We start from the raw sequence: 16,794 nt of genomic DNA, 5'->3' as shown, positions 1-16,794 counted from the left end.
ATAGCCTTATATTCTTCTATATTAAGATTATGCCATAATGGGGAAAAGGGTAAAAAAACATTTCGACCAGTCATGTTTCTTAAACTATTCCAGCATTCATTCAAGAGTTGTGTCGTCAACATTTTTTCCATAACTCCAGATTTTAATTGACCAGATTCTAACACCTCATAAATATCTGAAAAGCGGCCTTTAAAGGGAATGTGTTGCCAGCAAAACATGTTTTTTTTTTTTAGTTAAACAATTAGTGTGTAGGTGATTAAACATTGTTCTAATTTTTTTTTTTTTTTCACGGGTCAGGAAATATTATAATTTGGATTCAATTTATAATATTTCCCATTGCTGGTCACTAGATGGAGCCATTCCCAAAATTGCAGCATTGCATGTGGTAAAGCAACCACATTGCTTTATGCTGCAAAATTGGGTAAAAATCCCTCGCTCTAGTGAGCTCTCAGAATCCCCCCCTCCTTTATCCTGGCTAGTGCCGGGAGAAACGAGGGGTTTGAACGGTCTAACCTCCCACACAGCGGCGTACACGATAGTGGATGGAACGGGCCCCGTTCGCAGTCCCTATGGGACTGGAGCTGCCGTATTCCATGTCTGTATGTGTCGTTAATCGACACATACAGAAATGGAAAAAAAATGGCAACCCCCATAGGGAAGAAAAAGTGTAAAAATAAAAAAAAGTAACACACAAACACACAAATTAATCCAAACGTTTTTAATAAAGCACTAACATCTTTAACATATTAAAAAAAAAATTTTGGTGACACTGTTCCTTTAATGTTAGTGATCAACCATTGTAAGAACTCGACCTTATCCCATTCTTGTATGTATTGTAATTGTGCTGCTAAGTAATATACTCGAATATCTGGAAATTCTAGTCCTACTTGTTCTCTTGAAGGACATAAGTAATCTAGCTTAATCCGAACTCTCTTCCTTCCCCATTCAGGTTATTAAAGATAGTTATGGTTTTCTTAAAATATTTATCTTGTATACATACCAGGGTAACCCCAAAAACACATAAAAGTTTAGGGATCAACACTGTTTTAATCAAGACAATTTTATTGGCTTTTGATATTAGCAATTCGTTCCATATTTTTATTTATTTATTTCCATTTCTTTTATAACGGGGAAAAAATTATAATCCAAAAATACTTTTATATTATTTGAAATTTCTGTACCCAAATATCTAAAGCTTTCTCCTGGATATATGATTCAAATTTTTTTTTGTAATACTAAATCACTTTTATCTAGTGGCATTAATATGGATTTTTCCCAATTGATCTTTAGACCAGAATAGAATCCAAATCTTTGAATAATAGATATAACATAATCCAATTTTTCTTCCGGGTTCGAAAAAAAAAAAATAGCAGGTCGTCAGCATATAAAATAATTTTATCCTCTTCCCCCTTAGCTCCAAAACCCACAATATTTTCATCCTCTCTGATCAAACAGGCGAGAGGTTCCATTGCCAATGCAAAGAGTAGGGGAGAAAGAGGACAACCCTGTCTTGTACCCCTACTTAAATTGAAAAATTCTGAGCTCTCACCATTTATGTTAATGTTTGCTCTAGGACCATTATATAATAATTTAACCATTCCTATAAAAGATTCTCCAAAACCTTGGTTTCTCATGATTGCCCATAAATAGCCCCACTCCACTCTGTCAAATGCTTTAACTGCATCAAGAGACAGAATGGAACGGGGGACCTCTCCTGGTGTAACTTGAATATTCCCAAATACCCGACAGACACACTGGTTGACCGTTCTACCAGAAATAAATCCCTGCTGATCACTATGTACTACAGTAGAGATTACTTTAGCTAACCTTCCCGCCAACACTTTGGCGAAAAGTTTAGCATCAGTATTCAATAGGGAAATAGGTCTGTAAGATTCCATTCTTTCCGGGCATTTACCTGGTTTCAATATCAAAGCTATATTAGCTTCTACCATTGAACTTGGCAATCTGCACTCTACTACTACCGAACCCAATGTTTTTAACAGGGCAGGTAATAGTTCTTCCCCAAATGTTCTATACAGTTCAAATGGGAAACCATCCAAACCTGGAGCTGTATTTCCTTTAACACTAGTCAATGTATTTCTTAATTCTTCCAGGCAGATTGGTCGATCCAACTCATCTTTCTGAATAACAGACAAGGGTGAGAAAGACATTGAATCTAGAAAGAGCTCCAATTTTTTTCCGGAGCAATACAATTCTGAATAATAATTCAAGAATTCTGATCTAATTTCATAATCTTGCTTAATCATATTCCCTCTCTTATCAAGAATTGCCAAAATATTACTCTTCTGACTTTGATTTTTAATGATACTCATTAATAGTTTATTTGGTGTTCCTGATTCACAGAAATTTTTCTGCCCCAAGAAAAATAATTTATTTTGTGCTTTCTCGATTAACCGGGCCTTATATTCCTCTTGGGCCTGAAGTAACAACTTTAAATTAGCTTCCGTAGGGGTGTCAAAGTAATTTCCCTCCAACAAATTTGCACTTAGTTCTTTTCCCTGCTCAATCTTATTATATTCTCTTTTTAATCTTATAATTCTTTCAAATAAGATACCCCTTATACAGGCTTTTAATGTTTCCCAAACAATTAAGTCCGGGGCAGTCTCCCAGTTTAGTAACAAAATATTATGCATTTCAACTTTGATATTTTCAGGGTCTTGTAATAATGAGAACCAATGTGGATTTATTTTTATAGGTTTAATTAATTCCTTTATTTCATTTATTTTTATGTCCACAATAAGTGGCGTATGATCTGAAATGCTTTTGTTGTCATATTTTATTTTCCCAATAGTTGTAACAAGTGATTCACTACAAAATACAAAGTCAATACGTGACATGGTATGGGGTGAACCACTATAACAAGAGTACATTTTCTTTTTAGGGTTTTTCAATATCTATATATGTACTAGACCCATTTCTTCACTTATCCTCGCCAATGATGTTTTCTTCCCTTAGAGCTAACCCTATCCATTACTTCGTCCATAACACAATTCATATCCCCCAAAACCATTACAGGACAATCGTTTCTACTAATAATATAATTACATAATTTCCTGAACACCACGGATGAAAACGGAAGTGGTATGTATACAAAAGCTAAAATACAAATTAATTCCTTTAATATACAGTGAATAAAAATAAATCTACCTTTTTTGTCTATATTTTTATCAAGTATCTCACATTGCACTCCTGAGTGAATAAGAACACTCACATTTTGCCTGAGCTGCTGTAACAGCAGTTCCAGAGATTTGCTTTACAGCAGACGCTTGGACAAGAAAGTAAGAAAATCATTCATTGGCGCCCATTTATTAATAACGCCACATAGTGCACCAATTAAATTAGAGAGGGTAGTTGGCGAAAATTACACCTAATTTATTAAAAGGTGCATGCCTCTTAATAAATCTGGGGCATATGGAACCGAATTGTCAGAGTGTTTGATTTTTTTTTTATGCCTCCGTACATTTTACCACCTTTTTTAACCTTTGCCTTTGATTAAAGGGGTTGTCCACGCATGGACAACTGATGACCTTTCGACAGGATAGGTCATCAGTATATGATCGGTGGGGGTTCGACACCCGGACCCTGCACCGATCAGCTGCTCCAGCTGCCTCCGGGTGCCGGATATTATGAAGGTAAAGCAGTAGTCGGAGCCGGAAGCAGATGGCTCCAACTACTGTATAGCGGCTGTGCTGCAGAACTGCAGCTCCGCTCCTATTCACTTCAGTACTGCAGCTCGGCCACTATTCCATGACCGGAGCTATCTGCTTCCCTCATGGATGTCAGGTGCCCGGAGGTAGCCAGAGAAGCTGGTGTCGGACCCCCCCGATCATATATTGATGACCTAGACAACCCCTTTAAGTCTAAAAGTAAAAAGCTGAAAAAGAATCATATATATATATATATGTATATATATATACACATATGTATGTATGTATATATATATGTAAATATATATATATATATATATATATATATATATATATATATATATATATATATATATATATATATAATTTAAAATCACTGAACAGGCCGATATTTACTCATGAAGGCAGGTACACACACAACCTCCAACACGACGCAGACAGACCAAATGCTACCTAGAGGGAGATAGCCCAGGTGCAATATATACTAATGAACAGACCCCAAAACACCTCATTCATGAGGGGGGGTGGCGGCTTAGCATTAATACTGCACACAGATAAAGCTTTAGCAAGTGCGCCAGTCACATGGTTAATGTGGTGCACCATACTGGAATACAGCCTATTGATTACGCCCATACCATTAGACCAAGCGGGCTGCCCAGCACCATCAAAATGCACCACACAATAAACTGACACACTGTTTCTCCCTCGGCACTACAAGGCCCAGCTACGCCCTGAAAAAATATCCTGTGGATAGGTAATCAGTTGCCTGTGCCTGGACAACCCCTTTAACCCTTTCATGCCGCAGCCCTTTTTCAGATTTTCATTTTCGTTTTTCCCTCCCTACCTTCCAAAGGCCATAACGCCTTTATTTTTCCGTCTATATAATAATATGAGGGCTTGATTTTTGCGGGACAAGTTGTAGTTTTTCGTAGCACCATTTATTTAGCCGTATAATGTACTAGGAAAAGGGAAAAAAATTATTTGTGGGGTAGAAAATGAAAAAAACAGCGATTCTGCCATGGTTTTTTGAGCGCCATTTTTACGGAATTCACTGTACAATTAAAACAACATGTTAATTTTATTCTATGGGTCAACACGATTACGCCGATACCAAATATGTGTAGTTTTTTCTATATTTTACTACTTTTACAAGTAAAAACCTAGGTGTAAAAAAGAAAATTTATTTTGTTTCGCCAAATTCCGAGAGCCGTAACTTCTTTATTTTTCCATCGATTAAGTTGTATAAGGGCTTATTTTTTTGCGGGATAAGCTGTAGTTTTTAATAATACCATTTTGGTGTAAATGTGACGGTTTGATCACTTTTTGTTTAATTTTTTGTGGGAGATGAGGTGACCAAAAAATAGAGATTCTGGCGTTTACAATTTTTTTTTTTTACGGCGTTCACCGTGCGGGTTAAATAATGATATATTGTGATAGTTCAGACTTTTACGGACGCGGCGATACCAATTATGTTTATTTATTTTATTTTTTGCTATGCTCTAGGGGGAAAATGGGAAAAGGGGGGTTTTTCGAACTTGTACGTTTTTATTTTTTTTTACACAAAAAAAAAAACTTTATTTAACTCATTTTTACATTTTTTATTAGTCCCCCTAGGGGACTTCAACCAGCAATCGTTAGATCGCTTGCACGATATACTGCAATACTAATGTATTGCAGTATATCGTGATTATGACAGTCTCCTATGAAGCCCTGCCGGAGGCAGAGCTTCATAGGTGTACCAAGATGGCGGACCTGGGGGACTTCGTCAGACCCCCAGGCAGCCGTGTGAACCAACGGCTCCCCCCGATCTCGCCGCGGGGGGGCCATTGAGACGTTACAGGGGGTCGCCCCCCTGTTTTTAGTCATTTAAATGCCGCGATCTCTATTGAACGCGGCATTTAACGGGTTAAACAAGCGGGATCGCGCTAAAGCGCGATCCCGCTCGTAACCCGGAAGTGTCGGCTGTAACACACAGCCGACACACTCGCTCTATGGAGCGGACTCAGCCCGTGAGCCCGCTCCATATTCCCTCACCCGGCGTGCGCCGTATATATACGGCGGATGTCGGGAAGGGTTTAAGTCTAAAAGTACATTTACAGCTTGGCGAAGCCCACTTCTCTGGCCTGTTTTCTTTTTTAAAGTAAGAAGGAAAATTTCTCAATTTTTTTCACCGTTTGCACAATTTTGAAGCTATTTTAGATGTGAGTTTTTAATTTGTAATTTCTTCCAAAATCAGGCATAAACGGAATAATAACTGTGGACCGGAGGGAATGGAAGGGAATGAGTAGCTGAGCTGCCCCATCATCAATTGTTTGCGGTGCTGAATTAAAAAACATAGCGTAAAAAAAGCTACGTAAAAAATAATTGAAATGTCACTACATGAAGAGTGTGACAAACTAATTTTTCCCATTTCCCATTGACACTGCAAAAAATGCTTAAAGGGAAGCTGTCACCAGCATTTCACCTATTAAACCAGCAATACCTGGCGGTAGTGGGTGAAAAATCATATCTATATGACCTATAATTCTCTTCTTAGTCGGCTCTGTAGCTTTAGTAGTCAGCTTTTTAGTGTTCCCACACCGTATGCTAATGAGAATAAAAGAGTCATATCTGCGTTTGAAAAGAGTCATATCTTCATTCCAAGTCTTTCCGAGTTTACCCAGCCTCCTTACTTTTGATTGACAGCTCCTCGCCTTCCCCCACCACACAAAATCCCGCGCTTGTGCATTGATGTCCTCTTCTGGTGCGCGTACAACAGGGCACCGGATAATTACGATAAAAGGCGCAAAATGTTTGCAAACCGTTATTTACAGTGGGAGGAGGAGTTTAGGAGAGGGGAAAACGGTAATGAACTTTTTATAGCAGCGGGCAGTGAGGGATATGTAAAGTCCAATAGGTGAAATGCTGGTGACAGGTTCCCTTTAAATAATACACCTCAAAATATGCTTCAAAAACTTTCAAAAAAGAAAAAACGCTTTGAAAATCAGCTCCAAAGACGCTTAGGGTATGTGCACACGTAGTAACCAAAAACGTCTGAAAATACGGAGCTGTTTTCAAGGGAAAATAGCCCCTGATTTTCAGACGTTTTTTGAGCAACTAGCGTTTTTCGCAGCGTTTTTTAAGCTGTTTTCATTGGAGTCTATGAGAAAACGGCTCCAAAAACGTCCAAAGAAGTGTCCTGCACTTCTTTGACGAGGCAGTCATTTTACGCGTCGTCGTTTGACAGCTGTCAAACGACGACGCGTAAATTACAGGTCGTCGGCACAGTACGTCGGCAAACCCATTCAAATGAATGGGCAGATGTATTGGAGCCGTATTTTCAGGCGTAAATCGAGGCATAATACGCCTCGTTTATGCCTGAAAATAGGTCGTGTGAACCCAGCCTTAGGGTATGTTCACAAGAGGGCGTCCGTAACGGCTGAAATTACGGGGATGTTTCAGCCTGAAAACATCCCCGTAATTTCAGCCGTAACGGCATGTGCAGGCGCTTGAACGACGCATCCATTACGGACGTAATTGGCGCTTCTATTCATTGGAGTCAATGAATAACGGCTCCAATTATGGCCAAAGAAGTGACAGGTCACTTCTTTGACGCGGGCGGCTATTTACGCCTCGTGTGAACAGACAAACGTCTGCCCATTGCTTTTAATGGGCAGATGTTTGTCAACGCTATTGAGGCGCTATTTTCGGACGTAATTCGGGGCAAAAACGCCCGAATTACGTCCGTAATTAGTGCGTGTGAACATACCCTTAGGGTATGTGCACACGTAGTGACCAAAAACTCGCGTTTTTTCGCGGCGTTTTCGCTGCGTTTTTTACGTCCGTTTTTGGAGCTGTTTTCATTGGAGTCTATCAGAAAACGGCTCCAAAAACGTCCAAAGAAGTGTCCTGCACTTCTTTGACGAGGCAGTCATTTTACGCGTCTTCGTTTGACAGCTGTCAAACGACGATGCGTAAATTACAGGTCGTTGGCACAGTATTGAAAAGACACGACCTAGTTTCAGGCGTAAACGAGGCGTATTATGCCTCGATTTACGCCTGAAAATACGGCTCCAATACGTCGGCAAACATCTGCCCATTCATTTGAATGGGTTTGCCGACGTATTGTGCAGACGACCTGTAATTTACGCGTCATCGTTTGACAGCTGTCAAACGACGACGCGTAAATGGACTGCCTCGGCAAAGAAGTGCAGGGCACTTCTTTGCCACGTAATTTGAGCTGTTCTTCATTGAACTCAATGAAGCACAGCTCAAGATTTACGAGCGTCTCAGACGGCTCGCAAAATGCGAGGAGGAGCATTTACGTGTGAAATGAGGCAGCTGTTAACAGTCTGTCTTTTCACACGTAAATGCCTCTCATTGTGTGAACATACCCTTAGACTCAAAGGCTGTTTTCTCATGAAATCAGCCTCGTATTTTTCAGCCTGAACATATGCCATGTGAACATGGCTGTACTCTGCTCTGTGCCAGCTACGTACAATCTTCCCTGCTATTATGAGTGTGAAAGCTGCTTATCTTGTTAAGGCAGATTAAAAGACCTGCTATTCCTCCATGAACTCTCCACCTTCTAGTGATGATGAGGTGATAACATTCAGTTTTACAGTAAGCTATAAAACAAGGTGCATTTTTTACGCAGTCGACTACGGTATTGATTCCGTCAAAACGACGGAACCCTTGCACAATGTTGATAAATGGAAACCATTTGTGCCGGATCCATCACTATTGAAAGCAATGGTTATGCAAACGGAAACCTATGGTTTCCATTTTTTTCAGTTTAGGTTCTGTTTATGGGTTCCCCTGAGGGAAAGGTCCGACAGAACCAGGGTTGCCATCCTCCACTTCAGACATTTCTTGACAACTGAGCTAAAATTCACGGACAGACCAAAAATTTTACAGACACATTACAAAATCATTGCCTGTGCAGTGTGCAGTGTGCTAGGAGTGACTCACCAATCACAGCCTCGCCTGTAGCTTTCCCCCGCTAACTCAGGTGATGTTTTCTCTGATGAGTTGTTCACTTTCCCTTTTTTCCTCCATCCGGCCCAGACCAATGTGACGAATTATTCCAGCCATGACTCGTCTCTGCAGAATTTGACACACAGACATGTTGATTTCTCGCTTTTCCAGCATCCTCCCACCTATATTCCATTCTCTAAACAAACTCGTAATCCACAATGCCCTAGATGGTAATAATGATTCCTCAGTGGTCGACAATAAAAGCGCCCGATCAGTAACCATGCCCCCTGCAGATAACACCACACATAGCCCCCCTTGTGGATAGCAACACACAGCTCCCCCCTTGTAGATAGCGCCACACAGCCCCCCTTGTAGAGACTGCCACAAAGCCCCCTTGTAGATAGTAGTGCCACACAGCACCCCCTTGTAGATAGCGCCACACACAGCCCCCTTTGTAGATAGTGCCACACAGTTCCCCCTGGTATACAGTGCCATACAGCCACCCCTTTTATATAGCACCACCACCCCATGTATGTAGCGCACGCATCCCCCACTTGTATATAGCGCTACACACAGCCCTCCTTTGTAGAGAGCGCCACACATAGCCCCCTTGTAGATATTGCCACACAGTTCCCTCTTGTATATAGCGGCACACACAGTCCCCCCTTGTAGATATCGCCACACACAGCCCCCCTTGTAGATAGCGCCACACACAGCCTCCCGCCCTTGTAAATAGCACCACACATAGCCCACCTTGTAGATAGCACCACACAGCCCCCCTTGTAGATAGCGCCACACAGCCCCCCTTGTAGATAGCGCCACACAGCCCCCCTTCCCTTGTAAATAGCGCCACACAGCCCCCCCTTTCCTTGTAATTAGCGCTGCACAGCTCCCCCCCTTCCCTTGAACTTAGTGATACCACTCTCTGCTCTGCCTGGCGTAACTCACCGTCTGAAGTAGGTTGTCATGCAGCGAAGCTGCGGAGGATCACTTTTGACTGGGGTTGTTGACGGCACAGGAGTGGACCAGTTCAGTCACCTGACCTGAGTCACCTGACTTCATGTCAGGTGACAGCTCAGGTGACTGGATTGGTCCACCCCCGACACGACCTAACGTGGCAGCACCCCGCCTGCCTATTTTAAGATTCCGCAGAAGTCAAGCAGAATCTAAAAATATGCCCGGCCGCGGCCTACTATTTCTTTGCACTGCACATGTACATTTTGACGCATGCGCAGTGCAAAGTTTCGGGAGACTGCAGAAATATCCCGGATGGTGCTTTTTTCTGCTGGACGCTACGCCATTTTTGCAGACTGTCCGTAAATTTATGAACGGCTGACAACCCTGGACAGAACCCATGAACGGAGTCCCAACGCAGATGTGAACGAAGGCTAAGGTTGTGAAAAAAGCTATATTTTTGCATTTATGGAAACCTGGATAAACATGACCAAATAAAAAATAATCACTGTCAAGTGTTCCCTGCAGTGTGAACATATTTGCTTTTTACTTTCAGAGGGAGAGCAGTCACAAGCACCAAAAGAACCAGGTAAACATTTTTTTTATCTTCTAATCTAGACTATTGTGTATTCATAACACAATTTAAAGCTTGGTTATATTATGTAGAGAAACAGCAGAGTTTATAGTGCATCGTAGCGAGGAGGTAACAAAATCTTGTTTACAGGGACCATATTTTATTAAGTGATAGGGAGCGCTGGTGGTAATATAGCCTGTCAGCAATGTGTTCATTTTAGGATCAGGACCAGTTTAAAGACTTGATCCCTGCCACTGTAAAAGTGATCTTAAGGGGGTTTTCCCAACACGGGATATGTCATAAATGTCAGTAGATGCGGGTCCCACCTATGGGAACCGCACCTATCTCTAGAACGGGGCCCCCTAAACCCCGTTCTAGCTTTATGTGCCCGGCCACTTCCTATTTCATGGTAGGGAGTTACGGAAACAGCGTAACTCGCTGAGCTACGCTGTTTCTGTAACGCCCATCTTAGTGAATGGCAGTTACGGACGCAGCGAAGCATGTGAGCTACGCTGTTTCCGTAACTACTATTTAGTTCTATCAGAGTTACGGAAACAGCGTAGCTCAGCGAGTTACGCTGTTTACGTAACTCCCGACCATATAATCAGTAAGTGGAATGGAGGCAGCGTGAGCACAAAAAGCTAGAACTGGGTTTAGGGGGCCCCGTTCTAGAGAACGGTGCGGGTTCCATAGGTGGGACTCGCATCTATCTGACATTTATGACATATCCTGTGGATATGTCATAAATGTCTCTGATGGGAAAACCTCTTTAAGCCCCATGGTGGCCCTCAATAAGGCTGACTGTCAATCAAAACACTTCCCGCTGCAGTGCTAGTGCAGGCTACAGAGAGGGCAACAGACTTTATGATCTGGTGGCTCAGCACACCTGTAATAATGTTAATATTTATGGACTGCACTCTCTAATATATTGAGCTGTTATCTGAAGACTATACAGTGGATTCATTATAGACTTGTGCCAGTATTATGTGGGCATTCTATATCAATATTTTGGTGCTGTCATTAGACATTTTATGGTGAGTAATAGGGGGCCCCACAAAACATTTTGTCGAGAGACATACTCAGACCTTGATCCAGCCCTGTGAATTATAAGCATTATTTTAAGTAATTTGATGAATATAAGAGATACATGGGATAGAAGTAAGTATAGATTTTATAAACTAATTCACACATTTCCTCATACATTTAAAATGTTTGTAGTTTTAGAGCCGACTGTCAACGCTGTCCATCGTCCTTGCCTGGGATGCTTTCAGGCCATAGACACAAACAGTGAGATGCTGTTACCAATAATGAAGTCTGCAATTGAAAACATGAACAGATTGGGAAACCACAAATTCCACTTTGACCTTGAAAACCTTACAATGGCAGAGCAACAGGTCAGACACAACTTTTCCACTATAGTAGAGATATATATATATATATATATATATATATATATATATATATATATATATAAATATAAAACTTCACACAGCATGCATTACCCTAATAGTACAGAATTACTTGTGCCCATGTGGTATTGTACTCATTGCAATGCAGATACAGTATTTTGAGCATAATAATAGGTGGTATTTCGGACATCATTGCAGTTAAAACATGTGTAGATCATGAATTTGTACATAGAGCAAATTTCTAATAAACTTAAATTATCAGAATGGCTCTCTTTGTTATTATTAGCATCAATAGTAGTTAAGATGTGGGCATTCAAATTCCAGTGGTCAGTAGTTGCTCCTTCTTGAGAACCTGTAACTGTGTCTCACAAAAAGGGGCCTTTATTGTAGTTGCAGGGCAAAGTTAGGGCATGTCTCATTTTCAATTCCTTAAAGGGGTTTTCCGACACTACTGCACAAATTTTGAAAAGGTCTAAAAATGTTCCAAGTAGTCCCCCCCAAACATCTTTCACCAGTTTATTTCATTTTCTGACGATGCCCGTTCTCCTGGAGTGCTTCCAACATTTGTTTTTCCCATTATTTCTGGTCCGGGGCTGCTTTGATGTGCTTGGATGCTGGTGGCGCATGCGCAATAGATACATTTCGGTTTGTGTGAAAATAGAAGGTGCAGGCATAGAGTATGCGTGGACCAGAGATCTCAGCTAACTAGACCAACCCCTGTAACAGACGTCACTCATGATGCCCTGTACAGTCCAGAGGCCGGAAGGAGGCTTTGCATAGTACAAACGGGACGTCACCAGAAGAGTAAATTCCACAGGGGGTCGGCGTCACGTGACCAGCGACGCGAATGGGAAAACAGGGCATTTTCTGACAAGCAAACGGCAAGAAGAGGAAGATGGCCGCCCGCCGCTGTCTTATGAAACCTGGCAATGGAAGGAGGGTCACCCGCCCGCGGCCCGCCTACGGAACGCCCAGAGGGGCGGATCCCTACGTCCCCATACCGATTATATTATAACCTATATATATATTTTCTTAGCCAATTTACTCAAGATATCACATATCCATATTCATTAAACCAAAAAAGAAAAATCTTGATATAATATTATTTTATCAAAATATTTTTATTATTAGTAATTTATTACACATAAATACAAAAAATACAGATACAAAAATAACCCCCCTCCCAAGTATATACTATAGACAATTAAAATATCATAAAATATATGCCAGGTGTTATATGATCGGTTTCAAAAAGATGGTAGATATAATGATATCAATGTTAGGTCCTCATACAGCAAAGCATGCACCCTAAGAATAGATAGGAAAACATGTTTATAGCAACATCAGAACACTAGAGAACTGATGTAAATAACGCTACACTGACAGGTCACTCCAGTCACAAAAGTATAATGATATAGGTAAAACATGGAGCACAAAGTCAATGAGAAGAGATGAACTACCAAAGGTGATAGAAAGGGACTATACCTGCAGAGGACATGGTGAAAGTGAAATGTACACCTGGACACCGAGCACCTCGACGCGCATTTCGCAACCTTCGTCAGGAGAAGTACTAACTACTCTAACAACACGAGTTTAAATACTATGTTAAAATCACGACACGCAACGATGCGTGTCAGCCGTGGGAGTAATGCGTGTCAACCATGAGAATAATGCGTGTCACGCCCCTCAATCGTACAAGTGACCATGCAAACCAATCCTGGCCACAGACGGGTAGGCATAACAACGCCCAAACACATCATCGCGGGAGTCGACCAGTATATAGATTTAGTCAATAAGATAAATCCTTAGACCAGACCGGAAACAGCCATGTCATACATAGATTTAAAGAGACTCACCCCAAGCAAAACCTAAGTACATGGTTATAGTAAATACCCTATACGTCCTGTAAGATACATCAGAGGGTAATTCAATAAGAATAAATATAAATAAAGATATATAACATCCAGTAGTATCACTCACTCCACATATAACATTCACATATATATCACAAAATATAAGTCATGTATACACCATACGACGGTTATTATATTATAAAGAATAACATTATTCACTCAGATACGTATACATATATACACAGAAAAAAACAACAATCAAACAACACATGTGAAATAAATAAGGAGAATACGGGAATAAATTAATACATATACCCATTACACAGTCTCATAATGTGATGTATAAATAAAGTTACATAAATATAATTATGTGTAAAAAATTATTATTAACATGTGTAAAAAATTATTATTAATTTCTCATAACTACAAGAATAATAAATATGGAAATTATATGATGCTGCTCGCCTGACTCTACGCGCCCTAGCCATCATGTTACTCCTTTAACCCCCGCCGCGCCGCACAGTCATGAGCCCAACGGCTAATACGCCTGAGGGCTTCCAGAAATGTAAGTAAATTACAAAGTGTGTTTGATTGGCAACTTGAGGTAAATAGCCATTAGATAATTAGTCCCGGAAAGCCCCGTAGTAAACGAGTGTACATGAACTTGCAACCTTCATATCACGAGACCCCTCCCTCCAAATAAGTAGTTCACTTTAAAAAAAAAAATCAGACATTTAAATGGTATCGTTATAAATAATGTACATATTTGTACCATTTTTTACAACATAAGTTCTTATCCATTTAATATTTTATCTGATTTAGGTTGTATTTGGATGGAACTACAAACTTATGTATAAAATCAGACAAACTAATTGCTCTAAAAGTTTATTTCCTAAATGGACTCCAGAAGAATGCTCACTGGACAAAAATGGGGTAAGTGAACTATTGAATTGTTCTATATTGTCAATATCTCCTTTTATTTCTCTCTTTATATTTTCTCCTTCACATTTAGACATTTATTTCTTCGAATATGTTATCGAAATCTATTTTAGATCACAGTGTTCTGTATACTATATCCTACTCTAGTAGGAAATGTATAATTTTCTGTATAAGACTAGGAGAGGGGCGACTCTAATAGGATCTACAGTTATGAGTAATTTGATCATGGGCATCAAAAGAGTTATGTTGTATTGGTTTTATATAGGAAGGTCAAATGTTTAGTTCATCGAGGAACAGAGGGTGGGGGTGATGTTATGGTGACAATGGGATAAGGAGTTGGCTCAACACTTGTTTAGAAGACAGCTATCTCCCCCAACTCATCCATAAGCATGCACAGTAAGATCAGCCGTGGCTGAGAGTTCATGATACTATGGAGAGGAAAATTAACCACTATCCGATATCTCTCGCAGCACTTAAAGAGGCTCTGTCACCAGATTATAAGTGCCCTATCTCCTACATAATCTGATTGGCGCTGTAATGTAGATAACAGCAGTGGTTTTTATTTTGAAAAATTATCATTTTTGAGCAAGTTATGAGCTATTTTAGATTTATGCTAATGAGTTTCTTAATAGACAACTGGGCGTGTTTTTACTTTTTACCAACTGGGCGTTGTGAAGAGAAGTGTATGACGCTGACCAAACAGTGACCAATCAGCGTCATACAATTCTCATTGTTCCAGCCCAGTGTGATTGTGCAGGGAAAGAAGCTGGGCTGGAACAATGTGTATGACGCGGATTGGTCACTGATTGGTCAGCCTCATACACTTCTCTGTACAACGTCCAATTGGTAAAAAGTAAAAACACGCCCAGTTGTCTATTAAGAAAGTCATTAGCATAAATATAAAATTGCTCATAACTTGCTAAAAAATTATCGTTTTTCGAAATAAAAACCACTTATCTACATTACAGCGCCGATCACATGTAGCAGGCACTAATAATCTGGTGACAGAGCCTCTTTAAAAGAGAAAAGGGAGTGGTGACCCAAAAGGAAAAAGAGAGGACAAACTGTCTAGAACCACTGCGAAATAGAAGTGCAAATGCCTGGGAGCCATCCGACGATAAAATAGTCCCCTTATACGGGTATTATAAACAAAAAATATATTAGTTACATAGCTTAGGGTAGGTTGACTTTGTATTCATGTATTATGTTTGGCGGGAACGTTTAAAGAATGCCGCCAAATGTATATCCCAGAAGTATGTAATTGTACGCCTCTACTGTTGCATATGTCTACGATTAAATCCTATTGAAAACAAAACGTATACTGAGTGTCGTACGCATTCTTTTGCATAAAGTTGACTGAAAAGCATAGTGAACTATACGCTAAGTGAGGTGCTCAAGTGCAGGGTGACCCTATCCTAAGATATACATAATAGACAACCAGCAACATAAATAAAACTGTGCAAAAACTCTAAAAGTGAACAAAAATTTGAGAGAAAAAGGGTTGTACTAGAATAATGTGGCATGAAAAATACTGAACCCAAACACCACTTAACAATTTTTAATGTGCAAAAACAGTGGAATAGTAATGATTCCATCCAATTCCAGTTCTTACAGACATTGCAGCTTTTGAAGCCTCCTCAGGGCAGTGCTTATATTTCAGGGAAACAGAGGATTTCAGCTTGCCAGATCCTGCACCTATGCTTATTAGATTGTTGGCTGATATAGCTGAAAATGGCGGGTTCAGCTTTCATCCTTCTAACATGTATGGCCAGCTATGTCAAGAGAGCTGCATCCAGGCGGTGAAACTGGTCGGTATTCCGGAAACAGCCGAGCTCACTGAGCTACGCTGTTTCCTTAACTCCCATAGAAATTAATTACAGTTACGGAAACAGAGTAGCTCAGCGAGCTCGGCTATTTCCGGAATCCCGACCACCTTCACCGCCTGGATGCAGCAGATATGCCATAAATGTTGAGAGACAACTCCTTTCCTTTAAGCAAGTATATTTATTAATTTTTCTTTTTTTCTTTCCAATTCATTTTTCCAGCAATATGGTCACTGTGTTACCAATGTATTTGTAACACCAAATGAAGAGATCAAGGATATACATTTAGATTGCCAATCAAGCACAGGTAAGAATACATATGCAAAGAAAAGAAAATATTGCTTCATAATACTCTATAGGCATATTTAGGAGCAAGTGAATAATTATTTATTCATCCAGACATGATAATAAGTGCTTTATTGCTTAAGAACAAGATAGTTTGATTAAAGTGACCCTGTATTAAAATATTAGAGATCTGCACATTCTACAGCAATACTCCTATTATCGGAATCGTGCCCTTTATGAGTAGGAGAATTCCAATAATAAAGCAGGGAAGTAATAAGGGAATCAATATCCATGCAGCTTCCGTACCTGCCCATCAGCGGACACTGGTTGTTT

At 40.2% G+C, this 16,794-nt stretch overlaps 1 protein-coding gene across 1 annotated transcript in view; it reads left to right on the top strand.

Annotated features, from left to right (window-relative positions):
- Positions 1-16,794, top strand: part of LOC142759490 (T-kininogen 2-like) — a 42,699-nt gene that overhangs the window by 7,992 nt on the left and 17,913 nt on the right. Inside the window, exons 4-7 of the mRNA XM_075861696.1 lie at positions 10,135-10,167; positions 11,371-11,546; positions 14,237-14,347; positions 16,399-16,483. Of these exons, the coding sequence (XP_075717811.1) occupies positions 10,135-10,167; positions 11,371-11,546; positions 14,237-14,347; positions 16,399-16,483 (405 nt within the window). The remainder of the gene's footprint in view (positions 1-10,134; positions 10,168-11,370; positions 11,547-14,236; positions 14,348-16,398; positions 16,484-16,794) is intronic.

This window comes from Rhinoderma darwinii, chromosome 4 (assembly GCF_050947455.1).
Source record: "Rhinoderma darwinii isolate aRhiDar2 chromosome 4, aRhiDar2.hap1, whole genome shotgun sequence".
Lineage (NCBI taxonomy): Eukaryota > Metazoa > Chordata > Amphibia > Anura > Rhinodermatidae > Rhinoderma > Rhinoderma darwinii.
This window is presented reverse-complemented; position numbering and strand designations above follow the sequence as displayed.